Genomic DNA, 22,287 nt, shown 5'->3' with positions numbered 1-22,287 from the left:
TCTGAAGGTATTCATGTGTGATTTCCACAAGCGTCTGTACATGTAGAGGAAGGAGAAACACGGGTATGTCCGGATGACTCGTCTTCACGTTTCCAGTGGTTAGCTCCGAGCTTTATTATGAAGCTGGCTGTGGCGTGTTCTTTCTGACGTCACTTCCTGTGTGGGTGAGGTCTTTCTGGCGTCACTTCCTCTCCGAACTCACTTTGTAAACGATCGATGAGTCCATACAAAGCTAAGTGCCGGAGATTCAAGAATTACACGGCTGACTTACCAGTGTAAAAAATTGTCCGAGGAGTGGGACCTTAAACGCTGGTTTAGTGTGGCTGAAACGAGGCTTAGGCTAAATAATTATTCGTTTAAGGTGTTAAACGACTTAGTGTAGACATAGCCTGAGAACGTGTTTCCGTGTAAAGAACGCAGTTGTCAATCTTGCTACCTAGCTAAGCTAGCATGCTACCATTTGAGCTAATTCCCCTGTAAGGGTGGGTTGGCACAGGGTTTGTGGTGTAATACACCTCCAAGGAAAGCATCCACACTGCTATCTCCCTCACATGCTAACTAGCGTGCTACCATTGAAGCTAATTCCCCTGTAAAGCGTTTGGACTGCTAGCTGCTATCACCGTGTAGCTAACAACTATGATATTACAAATAATAAATAACAGATGTTCAGTATTACATGACACTTCTTAGACAGTCCAGAGACCAGACTGAAGAATTCAGCCATCGATCTCGCTAACTCTAACATGTTAAGCTAGTACGCTACCATTTAAGCTAATTCCGGCTAAAGTCACCAATCATGATATCACACACGTTTTCCTTCTTGTACGACTCCACCTCTGAGAGGAAGAAGTTGCTCATACAGACATCCATCAAGTCCCTGGTGGTCTAGTGGTTAGGATTCAGTGCTCTTAATGCCTTGGACTGGGTTTGATTCCCGTTCAGGTAACTTTTTGGCCACAGGGGAAATACCTCTTATGGTAGAGTGCTTGCTTAGCATGCGACTTAGCAAGAATTAGCTTAAATAGTAGCGCACTAGTTAGCATGTCATCATTTTCTTGGAGGTGTATTACACCACAATCCCTGTGCCAAACTCCCTTACAGGGGAATTAGCTCAAATGGTAACATGCTAGCTTAGCTAGGTAGCAAGATTGACGCCCGCGTTCTCCACACGAAAACAACTTTTGACAATGTTGTCAGCCATGTTTTAGAGACTCTGAAGTTCTCACATTATTCACCACTCAGACATAGTTGCTAAAATGCTAAGTTCCCTGACCAGGAATCGACCCCGGGCCGCGGCGGTGAGAATCAGAATCAGAATCAGAATAGTTTTTATGGCCATTGTTTGAGAACGGGTTCACAAACTAGGAATTTTTCTTGGTGCAATCGTGCAACATAAAACACATATAACACAGATTTGGTAATAAAAAAGAGCTGTAACTGAGCTATCAGATCTTGTTATAGAGAGCTAACTGAGCTATAGAAATGCTAAGTTCCCTGACCGGGAATCGAACCCGGGCTGCGGCGGTGAGAGCGCCGAATCCTAACCACTGATGGATGTCTGTTTGAGCAACTTCTTCCTCTCAGAGGTGGAGTCGTACATGAAGGAAAACGTGTGCGATATCATGATTGATGACTTTAGCAGGAATTAGCTTAAATTGTAGCATGCTAGCTTAACATGTGAGAGTTAGCGGGATCCAGCTTCAGAGCCACTAAGACTCACGCTTTGAGTGTGACAGTCACGTGTTACATGACACTTCTTAGACAGTCCAGAGACCAGACTGAAGAATTCAGCCATCGATCTCGCTAACTCTCACGTGTTAAGCTAGCATGCTACCATTTAAGCTATTTTCTGCTAAAATCATCAATCATGATATCACACACATTTTGGTCTAGTGGTTAGGATTCGGAACTTAGCATTTTAGCAACTATGTCTGAGTGGTGAATAATGTGAGAACTTCAGAGTCCCTAAAAAACATGGCTGACCTTGTAGTTTGACAACAACAATATTGTCAAAATGTGTTTTCATGTGGAGAACACAGTTGTCAATGTTGCTACCTAGCTAAGCTAGCATGCTACCATTTGAGCTAATTCCCCTGTAAGGGCGGGTTGGCACAGGGATTGTGGTGTAATACACCTCCAAGAAAATGAAAATGTAAGAAAAGCATCAATCCCGCTAACTCGCTCATATGCTAACTAGTGTGCTACCATTTAAGCTAATTGTTGCTAAAGTCATCAATGATGAAAGTTACGCACAGAATAATTTCGCCACACCTTGTGTGTGTGTGTGACAATCATGGGTACTTTAACTTAACTTTAATATTTTCACCATGTATGACTCCACCTCTGAAAGAAAACAGTTGCAAATATATATATATATATATATATATATATATATATATATATATATATATATATATATATATATATATATATATATATATATATATATAATGTGTGTGTGTATGTATGTTTATATATGTACAACAAGCTTCCATCTGGCTTCATGATCTCCTTTTTTAATCCCCGTCAAAAAAGTTCCACTGGAGAATGCGGGCATCGATCCCGCTACCTCTCACATGCTAAGCGAGCGCTCTACCATTTGAGCTAATTCCCCTGTAAAGCACACCAGTTAGCATTTGAAAGAGGTAGCGGTATGGATGCTTTTTTTTGGAGGTGTATTACATCCCAATCCCTGTGCCAACCTCCCTTATAGGGGAATTAGCTCAAATGGTAGCATGCTAGCTTAGCTAGGTAACAAGATTGACAACTGTGTTCTCCACACGAAAACACCTTTTGACAATGTTGTTGTTGTCAAACTACAAGGTCAGCCATGTTTTTTAGGGACTCTGAAGTTCTCACATTATTCACCACTCAGACATAGTTGCTAAAATTTTAAGTTCCCTGGCGGGAATCGAACCTGGGCCGCGGCAAATACAGACACGCATCAAGTCCCTGGTGGTCTAGGGGTTAGGATTTGGTGCTCTCACCGCTGCGGCTGGGGTTCGATACCCGGTCAGGGAACTTAACATTTTAGCAACTATGTCTGAGTGGTGAATAATGTGAGAACTTCAGAGTCCCTAAAAACATGGCTGACCTTGTAGTTTGACACCAACAAGTCTCAGACCCCAGTTATCTTAGCTAGGTAGCAAGATTGACGCCCACGTTCTCTTACCATGAATTGATTAACGTGGACCCCGACTTAAACAAGTTGAAAAACTTATTCGGGTGTTACCATTTAGTGGTCAATTGTACGGAATATGTACTGTACTGTAATAAAAGTCTCAATCAATCAATCAATGCACACGAAAACAAGTTTTGACAATGTTGTCAGCCATGTTTTTAGGGACTCTGAAGTTGTCACATTATTCACCACTCAGACATAGTTGCTAAAATGCCAAGTTCCCTGACCAGGAATCGAACCAGGGCCGCGGCGGTGAGAGCGCCTAATCCTAACCACTAGACCACCAGGGACTTATCGACGTTTGTATGAACATGAATGAAACGTGTGTGATATCATGATTGATGACTTTAGCAGGAATTAGCTTAAATGGTAGCGTGCTATCTTAAGAAAAGCATCAATCCCGCTACCTCTCCCATATGCTAACTAGCGTGCTACCATTTAAGCTAATTGTTGCTAAAGTCATCAATGATGAAAGTTACGCACATATTTTCACCATGTATGACTCCACCTCTGAAAGAACACAGTTGCAAATATATATTTGTGTGTATGTTGTATTTTTATATATGTACAACGAGCTTCCTAATCTCCTTTTTTATCCCCCGTCGAAAAAGTTCCACTGGAGAATGCGGGCATCGATCCCGCCACCTCTCACATGCTAAGCGAGCACTCTACCATTTGAGCTAATTCCCCTGTAGGTACTCTCTGTCGCCACAATACTATTTTCCCTTAATGGGAATCGAACCCGGGCCACGGCGGTGAGAGCGCCGAATGCTAACCACTAGATCACCAGGGACTTGACGCATGTCTGTAATGAGCAACTTCTTCCTCTCAGAGGTGGAGTCGTACATGAAGGAAAACGTGCGTGATATCATAAATTATGATTTTAGTGGGATGTTAGCATGAGGGACAAGCGCTAGAAAATGGATGGATGGGTTAGCATGCTAGCTTAACGTGTGAGAGTTAGCAAGATCGATGGCTGAATTCTTCAGTCTGGTCTCTGGGACTGTCTAAGAAGTGTCATGTAACACTGAACATCTGTTATTTATTATTTGTAATATCATAGTTGTTAGCTACACGGTGATAGCACCATATACACACACATATATATATATATATATATATTATATATATATATATATATATATATATATATATATATATAAATAAATATATATATATATATATATATATATATATATATATATATATATATATATATATATATATATATATATATATATAGGAGGGTGTGACATGAGGCGGTATGCACACTTACTACTCCCAACTTGTGTGCGTATGCTAGCTTTTATTAGTCTGAATATTTTTGTACGCACGAAGATTCTGAGTTTTCGACGTATAGAAACTTGTCCATCAAAATTCCACGCACAGACTTGTCTTCCCCACGTACTTCGTGTCAGACGCCGCTCTTGCGTCTTGTCTTGGCCGAGAGCCCGCGTGGACGTGTCGCTACCTGTGCCGTGTCTCTCCCGTGCCGCGGTAAACAAAGCATCATGGCCGACTTGTTGCTCGCTCGGCAAAAAGTGACACGCTAATTGTCTGCTGGCGAGTGAGATGGAGAAAATGCTGCTGAGTCAGCCACAGGACTATGGCTATTTTAGTTCTTTTGTTAGAATTTTTTTAGCGTCTCTATTAGGTCTTTTGTTAGCATTTTTTTAGCGTCTCTATTAGGTCTTTTGTTAGCATTTTTTTTTAGCATATTTTAATAGTGACTTTGTTCTTTTGTTAGCATCTTTTTTAGCGTCTTTGTTAGGTCTTTTGTTAGCGTCTTTGTTACTTCTTTTGTTAACATTTTTTAATATTGTCTTTGTTCTTTTGTTAGCATCTTTTTAGCGTTTTTGTTAGCTCTTAAGTAACTGTCTTGGTCCATTTTTTGTTTGCGTCTTTGTTAGCTCTTTAGCTAGTGTCTTGGTTATTTCTTTTTTTAGCATTTTTGTTAGCTCTTTTGTTCGTGTCTGTTAGTTCTTTTGTTAGCGTCTTTGTTAGCTCTTTTGCTAGTATCTTGTTTTTTTAAATTTTTTAGCTCTTTTGTTACCTTTTTAGCTCCTTGTTAGTCCTTTTTTTTAGCGTTTTTGTTAGCTCTTTTGTTCGTGACTTTGTTAGTTTTTTTGTTAGCGTCTTTTTTTAGCTCTTTTGTTACCTTTTTAGCTTCTTGTTGTCTTTTTTTTTTTTTTTTAGCTTTTTTTCGCATCTTTGTTAGCTCTTTTGTTTATATCTTGCTTAGCTCTTTTGCTAGTGTCTTGGTTAGTTCTTTTGGTCGCTTTTTTTGTCAGCGTCTCGGTTAGCTGTTTGCTAGCATCTTTGTTAGTTTATTTTTTTAGCGTCTTTGTTAGCTCTTTTGTGTCTTTGTTAGTTCGTTTGTTAGCATGTTTGTTTTTGGTAGCTCTTTTGTTGGTATCTTTGTTAGCTCTTTTGTTCGTGTCTGTTAGTTCTTTAGTTAGCGTCTCTGTTAGCTCTTTTGCTAGTATCTTGTTTTTTTAAATTTTTTAGCTCTTTTGTTACCTTTTTAGCTTCCTGTTAGCCTTTTCTTGTCTTCGTTTTTGTTAGGTTTTTTTGCATCTTTGTTAGCTCTTTTGTTCATGTCTTGCTTAGCTCTTTTTTGCAAGTGTCTTGGTTAGTTCTTTTGTTCGCTTTTTGGTAACTTTTTTTGTCGGTGTCTCGGTTCGCTGTTTGCTAGCATCTTTGTTAGTTTATTTTTTTAGCGTCTTGGTTAGCTCTTTTGTTAGCATGTTTGTTTTTGGTAGCTCTTTTGTTGGTATCTTTGTGAGCTCTTTTGTTAGTGTCTTGGTCAACTTTTGTAATTATTTTGTTAGCTATTTTAATTGCGTTTTTGTTAGCGTCTTTGTTGGCTTATTTTGTCAGCTTGTTTCTTATAGTCTTTGTGAGGTCTTTTGTTGGCGTCTGTGTTAAGGTATTGGTTAGCTTTTGTTAGCATCTAGTATCTCTGTTAGCGTTTTTGCCAGCTTATTGGTTAGCACTGTTGTTAGTGTCTTTCACAGCTTCTTAGCTAGGGTCGATCAGTCCATCTTGCCTTTGTTGTTCTTCAAAGCTGGAAACTTTCAGGACGACATGTGTTGTTAGCTAAAGAAAAAGCCAGCGATTAGCTAGCAGTGGTGTGTTTTTGGTGATGAACTTTGACATCTGCGGTGAAATGTCCCAGCTCCGAGGCCAGGGGGTCAAACAGTTCATTAGACGCACAGTCGGGGTGTTTGAGGTCAAACCGAGGCGGTTTTACGGCCTTGAAAGCTGAGACCTGGTTTCGCTGGTTGGGGTCGTCTGCTGACCCACAGAAGTCCGCTTCAAGTCCACGGCAGCAGGACTTGATGTTGCAGATGTCGGCGGTCTTAATGAAGTGCTTTCTTTTGTGCGACTGGCGGCCATGCTGGCTGCGGCGGCGTCAGGTGCTGAGAACAGAACGTCGACGCTAACAAGCTGATGCATCGCAGGGAGGAAATTGGGACTTTTAGAAGTGGAGCGCCCATCTGGACTTGATTTGTGGACTTTAATTCTTCATCTTTGGGGCCCCTCCAGTCGCCGCCAGTCCCCCCCCAAAACAAAAACACCTGGGGGGTTTCTTTCTACTTTGTTATTACAGTAGAACATCACTTTAGGGTCTTTTGTTGGTGAGGACACGACTGACAGGTGACGACTGCTCATTTGTTTGAAACCAGACCCCCAAACTCTAGCAAGGGTTTTTCCTTCTTAGTCCTCTTTGAGTGCGAAGTCCACCGTGATGCTTTTTAATGCAGCAGGCTTACGATCACCCCCCATGGTCCTGTTAGCCTTCACGCACGGCCTCAATGGTCCAACAGTTGGTGCACACCCTAATTCAGTTTTTTAGGTATCTAGCAAGGTGCCAGTTGAACCATTCTAGACCCTGCACGGGTCCAGGAAGGTCACAAAAGAACCCAAATGGTCCCAATGGCTGAATGTGGTTGCCCAAGCAGTCCAAAATGCACCCAAAAGGGCCCTGGCTTTGGAGTCTTTAGGTACATTTCGGACTTTTAGGGTAAGTCTAGGGTAACTATGTTTTCGGAGTACATGAACTATGTTAGATAAAGGAATTGGGGCCACTTCTGGTAAAAAAAACTGCCCCTAAAAGTCCAAGGTCTAAAATTTTAATCCACTATCACGAGGTCCAAATTACACCTATTTAGGTCTTGGAGTCTTTGGGTACATGTCGCACTTTTAGGGTAAGTCTAAGCTAAGTAAGTTAGATGTTTTCGGAGTACATGAAGTATCTTGGATACTAAGAGATTGGGGCCACTTCTGGTAAAAAAAAAACTGCCCCTAAAAGTCCAAGCTACATTTTATAGGTGCTCTAAAATTCTAATCCAGTATCTACGAGATCCAAATTACACCTGTTGAAAGAACCCAAACAGTTCAGAATGCACCTTCGGACTTTTAAAGTAACTCCATTTTACGGTACTTGTGGACCTCGGGACATTTTGAAATCTTTTTGGATTTTTAAGGGAAGATGGTCAGTTTTGGGTTACTTTGGGACCTTTGGGTGTGTTTGTTGTTTTCAGAGTACATGAACTATCGTGGATACTGAGGGATTAGGGCCACTTCTGGTTTAGAACTACCCCTAAAAGTCCAAGCTACATTTTATAAGTGCTCTAAAATTCTAATCCACTATCTACGAGGTCCAAATTACACCTTTTTATGTCTTGGAGGGGTTGAAAGAACCTAAGAGGTCCCAATGATAGATGTGGTTGCCCAAACAGTTCGGAATGCACCTTAACGGGCCCTGGCTCCAGACTCTTTGGGCACATTTCGGATTTTTAAGGTAAATCCATTTTAGGGTACTTGTGGACCTTGGGACGTTTTGGAATCTTTTTGGAACTTTAAGTGAAACTGGTCAGTTTTGGGTTACTTTGAGACCTTTGGGTATGTTTGTTGTTTTCATAGTACATGAACTATCTTGGATACTAAGGGATTAGGGCCACTTTTGGTAAAAAAAAAAGAAGAAGTTCCCCTTAAAGTCCAACCCTCATTTTATTAGTGCCCCAACCTGCCTGTGAGACTACGAGGTCCAAATCACACATATTTAGGTCTTGGAGGGGTTAAAAGAACCCAAGTGGTCCCAAGGATAAATGGGTTTCCCAAAGGGTCTGAAATGCACTCAAAAGTGCCCTGGTCCCAGACTCTTTGGGTATATTTCAGACTTTTAGGGGTAAGTCCATTTTAGGGTACTTTTGGGCTTTGGGACATTTTGGGGTCTTTTGGGAATTTTAGGAGAAGACTGTCCATTTTGGGTAACTGTTGGATCTTTAGGTATATTCGTTGTTTTCGGAGTCCATGAACCATCTTGGATACAAGAAGATTGGCCTCAATTCCTTTGGGGCCACTTCTAGTAAAAGTGCCCCTAAAAAGTCCAAGCCCCATTTTGTGTGCCCCAAACGTTCGTGTGACTTTCCCTTACTCTAACCCTAATCCAGTATCTACAAAGTCCAATTTCCGCCTATTTGGGTCTTGGAGTGGTTGAAAGAACCCAAGTGGTCCCAATAATATTTCGGGGTGCCCAATAGCTCTGAAATGCACTCAAAATAGCCCGGCCTCTTTGGCCCTATGACTTTTAGGGGTAAGTCCATTTCAGGGTACTTTAGGGCCTTGTGACGTTTTAGGGTCTTTTGGAAACTTAAAGGGAAGAAAGTCCATTTTGGGTTACTTTGGGTATGTTCGTCGTTTTTGGAATCTATGAACCATCTTTGATACAAGTAGATGGGAATTGGGACCACTTCTGGTAAAAACAAAAAAGTGCCCCTAAAAGTCTAAACCCCAGTTTTTAAGTGTCCCAAATTGACCGAGAAACTTTCCTTTGACCTAACCCTAATCCAGTATCTACGAGGTCCATGTTACACCCATTTAGGTGCTGGAGGGGTTAAAAGAACTCAAGTGACCCCAACGATAGATGGGGTTGGCTTAAAGGTCTGAAAAAATCTCAAAAAGGCCCTGGGGGGACCCAGGCAGGTCACAAAAGAACACAAATGGTACCAATAAAAAATGTGTTAGACTAGTCCAAAATTACCCCAAAAGGGCACTGGCTCAGGACTCTTTCGATCCATTTCAGGCTTTTAGGGGTCCTTTTTGAGGTACTTTTAGGGTATTTTGAGAACTTTAGGGAAACATGGTCCATTTTGGATTACTTTGGGACCTTTAGGTATGTTTTTGGTGTACATGAACTGCCTTGGATATAAGTAGATGGGCCCCAATCCCTTTGGAGCCACTTCTGGTGAAAAAAATAAAAGTCCAAACCGTCCGTAAGACTTTTCCTTACCTTAAACCTAATCCAGTATCTACGAGGTCCAAATTACACTTATTTAGGTCCTACAGGGGTCCAGAAAGGTCACAAAAGGACCTAAGTGGTTCCAATGACAAATGGGGTTGCCCAAAAGGTCTGAAACGCAGTCATAAGGGCCCTGGTCCTGGACTCTGTGGCTACATTTCAGACTTTTAGGGCTAAATCCATTTTAGGGTACTTTTGGGACCTTGGGATGTTTTAGGAACTTTAGGGGATCACGGTTTATTTTGGATTACTTTGGGAGCTTTGGGTAGGTCAGTCCTATTCAGAGTCCATGAACCATCTTGGATACAAGTAGTAATAATCTGGTAATAAAAGTGCTCCTAAAAGTCCAAGCCCCAGTTTATAAGTGCCCCAAACTGTACAAGAAACTTTTCCTTACCCTAACCATAATCCAGTAGCTACGAGGTTCATAATACACCCATTTAGGTCCTGGAAGGGTAAAAGAACCCAAGTGGTCTCAATTATACAAAAATGGGGTTTCCCAAAAAGGCCTTGGCCCTTGACTCTTTATATTTCTGACCTTTTGGAGCACAAGGACTTTCAGGGGTAAGTCCTTTTTGGGGAATTTTGGTACCTTGGGACAATTTGGGGTACTTAAGGACTTTAGGGAAAGGTGGTCTTGAGTCTATGGACTTTTCCAGTGAAAGTAAATAGGCCACAATCCATTTGCCCCTAAAAGTCCTAGTTCTATTTTACAAGTGCCCTAAGGAGTACAAAGAACGTCTTTCCTTCACTCCCAGCAGGTCCATGCAGACAAGTTTCCTGACCCTAAGAAGAGATCCAAACTTCCCCACCTTCGTGACAAGATGGTGAAGGACGCGTCCAACAACACGTCCAACTTGTGGAGACGACCTCGCTGCGGCGTTCCAGACTATCCAAACCACAGGGAGATCCTTTACCCGGGTCAACACCGCCAGAGGCGCTTTGTCCTCTACGGAGGACGGCTGGACAAGACGGACCTCACCTACAGGTACTTGCCCGACTTCCTGTTTACGTCCCGTAATCAAAGGGACCCTCCTTCAGAAACAAGGTCCTATGGAGGCCGAGGGACGGTCACAGACTGATTCTGGTTTTGATTAACTGATGAGGTCCAGCAAGACCGGCGGCGTCCCCCTTTCTCCAAAAAAGACAGGTGCTAAAGTGCTAAGAGTGGGGTGGGGGTTTCCGGCTGCAACACTCAGCAAGTTCTGCCACAAGCCAGGAAGTCCTGATCAGTTTTTAGAATTGGATTGATGTCAGAGTCTGAGTCTAAAACAGAGCAAGGGCGCTTGAAAGAAAGCCAAAGTCGTAAACGTATCGAATGATGTAAGACTTTGGATTAGGAAACTATTTCCTGTTTTTTACTCGCTTTTTCTTCCTGGTGAGCAACTGAGCGTGTGCAAACGTGCACACCTGGCCACATGCTCAAGAACTTTAGCGCATGTGATTTCACATTTCCTGTCAACATCGAAAAGAATCCACCGACTTGAAAAACTTTATCCTCATAAAAATACTCTTTTAATGTGAAAAGTTGACTTTTTTGACGTTTTTACCCCCATTTTATTTCCAGCAGTATTCAAAATATTTCTAATTAAAGACATCTGAGTGAATCATGACTCAAACTAACGGGACACAAGCTAATGTGACGCGAGCTTAAGTAACTCCAGCTAACGTGACGCTAGCTAATGCAACTCAAAATAACATGACACAAGCTAACATTACGTAAGCTGACATGACTCATGCTAACGTCACACAAGCTAATGTAGCGCAAGCTAAAGTGATCCGTACCAATGTGATGCGAGCTAACGTGAGACAGGCTAACACGACTCAAACTAACGTGACGTGAGCTAACGTGACTGAAGCCAACGTGATGCTGGCTAACGTGACTCAAGCTAAAGTGATCTGAACCAACGTAACTCAAACCAACGGGACAAAAGCGTGAGCTATCATGACTTCATTTGGCTAACGTGACTTGAGCTAACGTGAGACAAGCTAAAGCGACTCAAGCTAACATCACACAAGCTAAAATGATGAAAGCTTACGTAATTTCAGCAAAGGTGGTCCAAGCTAATGCAACTCACGCAAATGTGGCGCGGGCTAACGTGCCGTGACGCGGGCTAACGTGATTTAAGCTAATGTGATACAAGCTAACGTGACACGAGCTAACGCGACACGTTCAATTTGTCGGCCGCTCAGGATTGTGCGTTTCCCATGGCAAATGGGCGAGGAGAAGGTCCGTCGAGTGTTCCGGGAAGCTCTGAAGATCTGGAGCGACGTGACGCCGCTCACCTTCACAGAGATCCGCAGCGGGAAGGCCGACATCCGTATCGACTTCACCAGGTGGGACTTCACCGCTCGATGTGCCTGCGAGGACACAAGGAGGTGGTCTTCCACGCAGGTGTAGTTTCCATTGTTTTGTGCACCTGCAGGTACTGGCACGGAGACAGCCTCCCCTTCGACGGCCCGGGTGGAATACTGGCTCACGCCTTCTTCCCCAAAACGCACCGCGAAGGCGACATGCATTTCGACTACGACGAGTCGTGGACGCTCGGCAACCACATGGGTGAGGCCGAGTCCAAACAAAGCGGGACTTTGACTGGCGAGCTCTTTGTGAGGTGTCCCCCTTTTCGTGTCGCAGGCACGGATCTCCTCCAGGTGGCGGCTCACGAGTTTGGACACGTGTTGGGATTGCTGCACTCCGAGGAGCCGGGCGCCATCATGTCCGCCTACTACTCCTTCTCCTACCCGCTCATGCTGAGTGACGACGACAAGCGAGGCATCCAGTACCTCTATGGCACTCTTCCTAGAGTCCTTCCGCCACCACCTCCACCACCGCCAACGCCGCCTCCACCGCCACCTCCACCGCCTCCACCTCCGTCTCGGCCGCCTCCACCTCCGTCTCGGCCGCCGCCGTCTGACCACGAGACCAACGAGATCGTCTCTCATGTGAGCAGAAGGCGACCTCGCACTTTCTTGTTGTCCTCTTCATGAGCTTGTGACCTCTGGTCTTCTTGCCAGCCCGACGTCTGCCAGACGGACTTTGACGCCGCCTCCATGATTCGTGGCGAGCTCTTCTTCTTCAAGTCGGGCTACGTGTGGCGAATCAGGGACGGACGTCTGGAAAACGGTTATCCCGCGTTGGCGTCTCGCCACTGGAGGGGAATTCCGGACAATATCGACGCCGCTTTTGAAGACAAGGCGGGAAATATTTGGTTCTTTCAAGGTGAGCCCTGGATGCCATGTGCCGATCCGTTTGATCCAAACAAAATTGCCTTTTGTTGCGTCTCTTCAGGTGAGAGCTACTGGGTGTTTGATGCGGAGATGCAGGTTCGTGGGCCCGAGTCCATCAGGAGGCTGGGTCTGTCAGTGCCAGGCATCCAGGCGGCGCTGCGTTGGGGTCACGACTCCAACTACAACACCTACTTGTTCCGCTCGGGAAGCTACTGGCGCTTCAGTCCTCGCCAGAACCACTTGGACTCGACGTACCCACGCAGCATGCGCGACTGGAGCGGCATACCCGCTGACGTGGACGCCACCTTCAGGGATGCTTACGGTACTGCCATCCTCAGATGCTAGTGCACCCCCTAGTGGCTGCTAGCAGTGTAGCCACTGATAGCAGAGGTAGCGTGCTAGCGAGCTATTGCACTGGGACTTTCAGGGGTAAATCCGTTTTGCAGTACTTTGGGACTATTTGTGGTGCTTGGGGAACTTTAGGGAAAGATTCTCCTTTTTTGGGGTACTTTGGGACATTTGGGTACGTTGGTCCTTTCCGCAGTCTGTAGACTATATTGGATAAAAGTAGATACTTTGGTAAAAAAGTGCCCCTAAATGTCCCATCCCAATTTTATAAGTGCCCCAACTCAATTAAGAAATGTAACTTTCCCTTACCTTAACCTGATTCTACAAGGTCCAAAATAACTCATTTAGACACTGGTAGGGGTCCAGGAAGGTCCCAATGGTAAAAGGTCCAAAATTCACCCAAAAGGGCTCCACCCCCGGACTCTTTGGGTAAATTTTGGGACTTTTTGAGCACTGAGACTGTTTTGGGGGATAGGCTCTAATCCCCCCATGACCTAGAGAGGGACACGCAGTAGAAAATGGATGGTCCTTTCTTGAGTCCTTAGACTATCTTGGAAAAAAGTGCCAGTAAATGTCCCATCCCCATTTTATAAGTGCCCCAACCCATTTAAGAAACTCAACTTTCGCTTACCTTGACCTGATTCTACAGGGTCCAAATGGAACTAATTTGGATCCTATAGGGGTCCAGGAAGGTCCCACTGGTAAAAAGTCCAAAATGTACCGAAAAGTGATCCACCCCTGGACTCCTTGGGTAGATTTTGGGACTTTTTGAGCAATGAGACTGTTTTGGGGTCGTCCAAGACCTCTGGGGGAAGATGGTCCTTTTTGGAACTTTACGGTTTGCTACAGTATTGCACCTCAAAAGTTTTACCGCCATCAAATATCAGTTTTCAAAATTGCCGCCTTCCGCCTGAGTGCAGCTGGGATAGGCTCTAATCCCCCTGTGACCTCAAGAGGGACAAGCGGTAGAAAATGGATGGTCCTTTCTTGAGTCCTTAGACTATCTTGGATAAAAAGTGCCCCTAAAAGTCCCAGCCCCATTTTGTAAGTGCCCCAACCCATTTAAGAAACTCAACTTTCCCTTACCTTGACCTAATTCTACAGGGTCCAAATGGAACTCATTTGGATCTTGTAGGGGTCCAGGAAGGTCCCACTGGTAAAAGGTCCAAAATGTAGTGAAAAGGGAACCACTCTTTGGATACATGTTGGGACTTTTTGAGCACTGAGACTGTTTTGGAGTCCTCCAAGACCTCTGGGGGAAGATGGTCCTTTTTGGAACTTTAGGGTTTGCTACAGTATTGCACCTCAAAAGTTTTACTGCCATCAAATATCAGTTTTCTAAAATGCTGCCTTCTGCCTGAGTGCAGCTGGGATAGGCTCCAGTCCCCCTGTGACCCTGAGAATGGCAAGCGGTAGGAGAAGGAGGTAGGAAAGACAAGTTTGTCAGATTCTCTTTTTTACCAGAAGTGTCCCCTAAGGCACTAGAATTTTTACTGGAAAAAGTCAATGGAGTTGGGAAAGGACTAACAGACCTAAAGGTCCCAAAGTACCCCCTCAAAAAAACATCTTCCTCTCGAGGTTCCAGAAGACCCCAAATAGTTCCATGGTCCCAAAGTACCCCAAATGGCCTTACCCCAAAAAGTTCAAGATGAACCCAAAGTGTCTGGTGGCGGGGCTAGGGTCGGAGCACTTGGCTTCTTCTGGGACCTTTCCCAGACCCCTCCCGGACTTAAATGGGTTCTTTTTGGGCCGCGTAGGTAGAAAATCAGGTTAGAGTCAGGGAAAGTGAAGTTCCTCAGACGGGTTGGGGAACTCTTTCACAAAGCTTCCTGTGGTTTTTCCCAGGCTACGCCCAATTTATCCGAGGACGCCAGTACTGGAAGTTTGACTTAAAGTACCCCCTCAAAAAATTATTTTCCTATAAAGGTCCCAGAAGACCCCAAATATTTCCATGGTCCCCAAGTACCCCAAATGGACTTACCCCAAAAAGTTCACGATGAACCCAAAGTGTCTGATGACGGGGCAGGGTGGGAATTGTTTTTGGCGCATTTCAGAGCACTTGGCTTCTTCTGGGACCTTTCCCGGACTTAAATGGGTTATTTTTGGGCCACGTAGGTAGAAAATCAGGTTAGAGTCAGGGAAAGTGAAGTTCCTCAGACGGGTTGGGGCACTCTTTTACGAAGCTTCTTGTGGTGTTTCCCAGGCTACGCCCACTTCATCCGAGGACGCCAGTACTGGAAGTTTGACCTAAAGTATCCCCTCAAAAAAACCTCTTCCTCTAAAGGTCCCAGAAGACCCCACATAGTCCCATGGTCCCAAAGTACCCCAGAATGGACTTAACCCAAAAAATCAAAAAATTCAAGATGAACCCTAAGTGTCTGGTGGCGGGGCCAGGGTCGGAACATTTGGCTTCTTCTGGGACCTTTCCCGGACTTAAATGGGTTCTTTTTGGGCCGCGTAGGTAGTAAATCAGGTTCGGGTCAGGGAGAGTGAAGTTCCTCAGACGGGTTGGGGCACTCTTTCACAAAGCTTCCTGTGGTGTTTCCCAGGCTACGCCCACTTCATCCGAGGACGCCAGTACTGGAAGTTTGACTTAAAGTACCCCCTCAAAAAATTATTTTCCTCTAAAGGTCCCAGAAGACCCCAAATAGTTCCATGGTCCCAAAGTACCCCAGAATGGACTTAACCCAAAAAAATTCAAGATGAACCCAAAGTGTGTTGATGACGGGGTCAGGGTGGGAATTGTTTTTGGCGCGTTTCGGAGCACTTGGCTTCTTCTGGGACCTTTCCTGGACTTAAATGGGTTCTTTTTGGGCCGCATAGGTAGAAAATTAGGTTAGAGTCAGGGAGAGTGAAGTTCCTCAGACATGTTGGGGCACTCTTTCTCAAAGCTTCCTGTGGTGTTTCCCAGGCTACGCCCACTTCATCCGAGGACACCAGTACTGGAAGTTTGACCTAAAGTATCCCCTCAAAAAAACCTCTTCCTCTAAAGGTCCCAGAAGACCCCAAATAGTCCCATGGTCCCAAAGTACCCCAGAATAGACTTAACCCAAAAAATTCAAGATGAACCCTAAGTGTCTGGTGGCGGGGCAAGGGTCGGAACATTTGGCTTCTTCTGGGACCTTTCCCGGACTTAAATGGGTTCTTTTTGGGCCGCGTAGGTAGTAAATCAGGTTCGGGTCAGGGAGAGTGAAGTTCCTCAGACAGGTTGGGGCACTCTTTCACAAAGCTTCCTGTGGTGTTTCCCAGGCTACGCCCACTTCATCCGAGGACGCCAGTACTGGAAGTTTGACTTAAAGTACCCCCTCAAAAAATATTTTTCCTCTAAAGGTCCCAGAAGACCCCAAATAGTTCCATGGTCCCAAAGTACCCCAGAATGGACTTAACCCAAAAAATTCAAGATGAACCCTAAGTGTCTGGTGGCGGGGCCAGGGTCGGAACATTTGGCTTCTTTTGGGACCTTTCCCGGACTTAAATGGGTCCTTTTTGGGCCGCATAGGTAGTAATTCAGGTTCGGGTCAGGGAGAGTGAAGTTCCTCAGACGGGTTGGGGCACTCTTTCACGAAGCTTCCTGTGGTGTTTCCCAGGCTACGCCCACTTCATCCGAGGACGCCAGTACTGGAAGTTCGACCCGGTGGCCATGAACTCCCTGGAGGGCTACCCTCGCTACGTGGGCGTGGACTTTTTCGGATGTCGAAACATGTGATGGTGCTGAACGGAAGCGGACCAGGACGCGTGAACTTGACCTCCTCCGTGTGTTGGAAAACCTTGGTACTCAAATTTTGTTGTTTGTCGGGAAAACCAGCACGGACTTAGTCCAGGACTGGCCGGACAAGCCCGTCCATCCTCAGGTGCTTCAGTCGGCCGACGTCACTCGGCGCGTCAATGCTGTGAAGACGCTTCCTGGCGCCACTTACAGGTCAAGGTGGATCAGCGTGATGCCTTCAGGGACCTCCTTCATCAAGACCAGGTGCTGCCACTCCGGCTCGTTAGTGCGGGTCACTGACGACTCTCCTTTTGCCATCACGTTACTCTTTGAAGTTGCTAAAGCTGCGGCGCTTCACGGCTAGCTGGCCCGTTTGAATGTCCCGCCCTCTTCCTGGTTTGATCACTTAAGCTCCGCCCACTTATACACGTGCAGTATAATAATAATGTTATGTTGCTCTATTAAAGGAAAACTGCACTTTTTTCACATTTTAAACATCGTCTACAATCCTGATGAGGCAAGAACACGTCTTTCACTTTATTGTGCATTCTAAATAGTAAAAAACTGCACATTTTTTACTTAAAACTACTTACATTTTTTACATTTTAATTACATTAAATTATATGTCTTTCACTTTATTGTGCATTCTAAATAGTAAAAAAAACCTGCAAATTTTTTACTTAAAACTACTTAAATTGTTTTAATTTAAATTAGATTAAATTACACGTCTTTCACTTTATTGTGCATTCTAAATAGTAAAAAAACTGATAATTTTTTATTTAAAACTACTTAAATTTTTTAAATTTAAATTAGATTAAATTACACGTCTTTCGCTTATTGTGCATTGTGAATAGTAAAAAGCTGCTTTTTTTTTTTAACTTAAAACTACTTCAATTTGTTTCATTTAAATTAGATTAAATTACACGTCTTTCACTTTATTGTGCATTCTAAATAGTAAAAAACTGCTAATTTTTTTTTAACTTAAAACTACTTTTAAAAATTAAAATTTAATTACACGTCTTTCACTTTATTGTGCATTTGAAATTGTAAAAAAATTCAATTTTTTAAAACTTAAAATTACTTAGAAAAATAAAAAATTCTATTCAATTACACGTCTTTCTCTGTGTTGTGCATTCCAGATAGTAAACATCTGCTATTTTTTTCCTGTCAAAACTGCTATTTTTTTAACTTTAAAAATGTAAATAAATTACACATCTTTCACTTTAATGTGCATTCTAAATAGTAAAAAACAGCTTTTTTTTTTTACCTTAAAATTACTTTTAAAATTTACATTTAAATTAAATTACACATATTTCCCTTTTAATGTGCATTCTAAATAGTAAAAAACAGGGGGTTTTTTACCTATCAAAATTTAATTACACATCTTTTACTGTACCGTGCATTCTGAATAGTAAAAAACTGCTATTTTTTTTACTCAAAATTACTTTAAATTTTTAAATTTTAATTAAATTAAAATCAATTAAATTACACCTCTTTCACTTTATTGTGCATTCTGAATAGTAAAAAAACAGATTTTTTTTAAAACTTAAAATTAATTTAAAAATTGTAATTAAATTAAATTACACATTTTTCATTTTACTGTGCATTCCAAATCATTAAGAACTGCTATTTATTTTTTACCTAAAATTACTTTAAAAATTGTAATTCAAATAAATTAAATTTCACGTCTTTCACTGTATTGTGCATTCCAAATAGTAAAAATCTGCTAGTTTTTTTCCTGTCAAAACTGGTAGTTTTTTACTTAAAAAATGTAATTAAATTACACATCTTTCACTTTATTGTGCATTTTAAATAGTAAAAAACTGCAAAAAAAATTTTTACCTAAAATTACTTTGTACAATCAACTTCAATTTAAATTAATTAAAAAAAAAAAAAATTACACATCTTTCACTTTATTGTGTATTCTAAATAGTAAAAAACTGCAAACGTTTTACTTTAAAAAAAAGTAAAACATTTTAAAATTGCATTTTTTTACTTAAAACTACCTTTAAAAAAATTCATTTTAATTAAATTACCCGTCTTTCACTTTAATGTGCATTCTAAATAGTAAAAAAAATGCTTTTTTTAAAACTTAAAATTACTTCAAAAATTACAATTAAATTACGTACACGTCTTTCACTTTATTGTGCATTCTAAAGAGTAAATACTGTTTTTTTTACTTGAAAGTACATTAAAAATTGAAATTAGATTACACATCTTTCACTTTATTGTGCATTCTAAATAGTAAAAAACTGCAAATGTTTTACTTAAAAAATACTTTAAAAATTGCTTTTTTTTTACTTCAAACTATCTAAAAATGTAAATTAAAATTAAATTACACGTCTTTCACTTAATGTGCATTCTAAACAGTAAAAAACTGCTTTTTTTGTTTTACTTAAAATTACTTTAAAAATTTAAATTAAATTACACATCTTTCACTTTATTGTGTATTCTAAATAATAAAAAACAATTGTGTTTTTTTTAACCTAAAAAAATTAAATTACACATCTTTTACTGTACCGTACATTTTGAATAGTAAATACTGCTATTTTTTAAACTTAAAATTACTTCAAAATTTTAAATCAAATTAAAATAAATCAAATTACACCTTTCACTTTATTCTGCATGCTGAATAGTTAAAAACTGCAAGAATGTTTGACTTAAAATCAATTAAAATTTTTTAAATCAAATTCAATTACACATTTTTGTTTTTACTGTGCATTCTTAACCGTAAATAACTGCTTCTTTTTTTTAAACCAAAATTACTTTAAACATTGTAATTAAAATAAATTAAATTACACGTCTTTGACTTTATTGTGCAGTCTAAAGAGTAAAAAAAAATCCTATAAAATGCTATTTTTTGTACTTAGAATTACTTTTAAAAAAATTAAAATGAAATAAATTCAATTGAATTACACATCTTTCACTTTTTCACTTAAAAAATTTAATTGAAATTAAATGAAGTTAATTTTTTGTTGCTACATGGAAATGGGGCGTTGTTGGATGTTTTCAGGGTGAAACTACTTACTTCAATTGTTATCCACCTCTTACTAGCTGTTTTTTACTACTCCAAAGCACATAAAAGTGAAAGAGACGTGTTCCTGCCTCGCATGAAGATTGTGGGCAAAACTCCCAAACAAGTGAAGCACTATTGCTAACATATGCTAACATATTGCTAACATATGCTAGCTGTGACAAAGCAGCTTTAACCACTTCAATAATATGAATTATTAACATATTTATACACTTGTACATACATGCTTCTTTTTTTTACTCCAATGTAACCAACTCTTTGTTCACAATAAACTTTGATCTCATTGAAAAAAAATGTTTATGCATCCTATACTGGTAACACTGCTTCACTTCTTTTTACACTTGTAGGACACTAAGTGTGACTTAAACCACAGTTTGACCTTGGAACAGACTAAAGGTGTTGTTTTCCACACACAGTAAGAAGAGGAGCTGCTCCCTTGCTAACATTTCAACGTAACGACACGGTGTGGCGAGCTGACCAGGCTTTTATTGTGAAGGAGCAGCAGCATCAGCCGTGACTTTAGATGTGATTGGCATCATTTTCATGGCGGAGCACTGCCTTTGTTATATATCATACTCACTCATCAACACTTTATCATGGGACTGTCTGAAACTGTAGCGAGTTCATCTGCATAAAAAATATTGTGAATAACTTGTTATTGTTATTGGAGCCCTGGAGACATGAAATAACTCCTTTAACACAACATAGAGGACGCAGTCATAGAAAATAAGACTATGGATTATTTTAGTAATGTGTGGATGAGTTTGTTCCATTCAAGGAGTAAAAATGGGATCAAACACTCTTTATGGCTTTATTTTGAGGAAAAATAAAACAAAGATTTTACTACTTGCAATAACTTTCATTCCCTTTTATTTACCTTCTTTGACCATCTTTTTTACTGTAGTTTACCTTTTATATTCCTTTTTTTTTTTACCTCTTATTTACTTTCTATGGATAAGCGGTTGAAGGTAGATGGATGTATAGATTTACTTTCTATCTTTTATATACCTTCTGTTCTATTCCTTTTACCTTTTATTTACCTTCTTTGACCGTGTTTTACCTTCTATATTCCTTTTTTTTACCTCTTATTGACCTTCTTCTACCGTGTTTTACCTTTTATTTACCTTTTTTGACCGTGTTTTACCTTCCATATTCCTTTTTTACCTTTTATTTACCTTCTTTGACTGTGTTTTATCTTCTATGGGCCTTTTTTTTAGCTTTTATTTACCTTCTTTGACCAAGGTTTACCTTCTTTATTCCTTTTTTGTTACCTTTTATTTGCCTTCTTTAAACATCTTTTACCTCACATATTCCTTTTTATTTACCTTCTTTGACCGTGTTTTACCTTTTATATTCCTTTTTTACCTTTTATTTACATTATTTTACCGTGTTTTACCCTCTATATTCCTTTTTTACCTTTTATTTACCTTCTTTGACCGTGTTTGACCTTCTATATTCCTTTTTTACCTTTTATTTACCTTCTTTGACCGTGTTTGACCTTCTATATTCCTTTTTACCTTTTATTTACCTTATTTGACCGTGTTTTACCTTCTATATTCTTTTTTACCTTTTATTTACCTTCTTTGACCGTGTTTTAACTTCTCTATTACTTTTTTTTAACCTCTTATTTACATTATTTTACAGTGTTTTACCTTCTATATGCCTTTTTTACCTTTTATTTACCTTCTTTGACCGTGTTTTACCTTCTATATTCCTTTTTTACCTTTTAATTACCTTCTTTGACCGTGTTTTACCTTCTATATTCTTTTTTTACCTTTTATTTACCTTCTTTGACCATCTTTTACATTCTATATTCCTTTTTTACCTTTTAATTACCTTATTTTACCGTGTTTTACATTCTATATGCCTTGTTACCTTTTATTTACCTTCTTTGACCGTGTTTTACCTTCTATATTCCTTTTTTTACCTTCTTTGACCATCTTTTACCTTCTATATTCCTTTTGACCTTTTACTTACCTTTTTTCACCCTGTTTTACCTTCTATATTCCTTTTTTACCTTTTATTTACCTTCTTTGACCATCTTTTACTTTCTATATTCTTTTTTACCTTTTGTTTACCTTCTTTGACCATCTTTTACCTCCTATATTCCTTTTTTTTTAGCTTTTATTGATCTACTTTGACTATCTTTTACAATGTTTTACCCTCTAAATTATTTTTTTTTACCTTCTTTGACCATCTTTTACCTTCTATATTCCTTTTTTACCTTTAATTTACCTTCTTTGACTGTGTTTTATCTTCCATATGCTTTTTTTACCTTTTATTTACCTTCTTTGCCCATCTTTTACCGTGTTTTACCTTCTACATTCCTTTTTTTACCTGTTATTTACCTTCTATTTAACTTTTTATCTTTTATATATATTTTACCTTTTATTTACCTTCTTTGACCATGTTTTACCTTCTATATTCATTTTTTACCTTTATCTATTACCTTTCATTTACTTTCTATTGACCTTACTGTACCT

At 40.6% G+C, this 22,287-nt stretch overlaps 1 protein-coding gene and 1 non-coding gene across 2 annotated transcripts in view; one reads left to right on the top strand and one right to left on the bottom strand.

Moving 5' to 3' along the window:
* Positions 1-18,895, top strand: part of LOC133632644 (stromelysin-3-like) — a 67,268-nt gene extending 48,373 nt beyond the window's left edge. The window contains exons 2-8 of the mRNA XM_062025190.1: positions 10,247-10,476; positions 11,682-11,825; positions 11,915-12,048; positions 12,124-12,431; positions 12,504-12,708; positions 12,778-13,038; positions 16,652-18,895. Of these exons, the coding sequence (XP_061881174.1) occupies positions 10,313-10,476; positions 11,682-11,825; positions 11,915-12,048; positions 12,124-12,431; positions 12,504-12,708; positions 12,778-13,038; positions 16,652-16,770 (1,335 nt within the window). The 5' untranslated portion in view covers positions 10,247-10,312 and the 3' untranslated portion in view covers positions 16,771-18,895. The remainder of the gene's footprint in view (positions 1-10,246; positions 10,477-11,681; positions 11,826-11,914; positions 12,049-12,123; positions 12,432-12,503; positions 12,709-12,777; positions 13,039-16,651) is intronic.
* trnae-cuc (transfer RNA glutamic acid (anticodon CUC)) lies at positions 3,400-3,471 on the bottom strand. Its single transcript has one exon. It is a non-coding gene; the product is annotated as a tRNA-Glu (tRNA).
* Positions 18,896-22,287: the final 3,392 nt, after the last annotated feature.

The sequence above is a fragment of the Entelurus aequoreus genome, linkage group LG17 (assembly GCF_033978785.1).
Source record: "Entelurus aequoreus isolate RoL-2023_Sb linkage group LG17, RoL_Eaeq_v1.1, whole genome shotgun sequence".
Lineage (NCBI taxonomy): Eukaryota > Metazoa > Chordata > Actinopteri > Syngnathiformes > Syngnathidae > Entelurus > Entelurus aequoreus.
The sequence above is the reverse complement of the archived record's forward strand: the minus strand, read 5'-3'. Positions and strand labels throughout refer to the sequence as shown.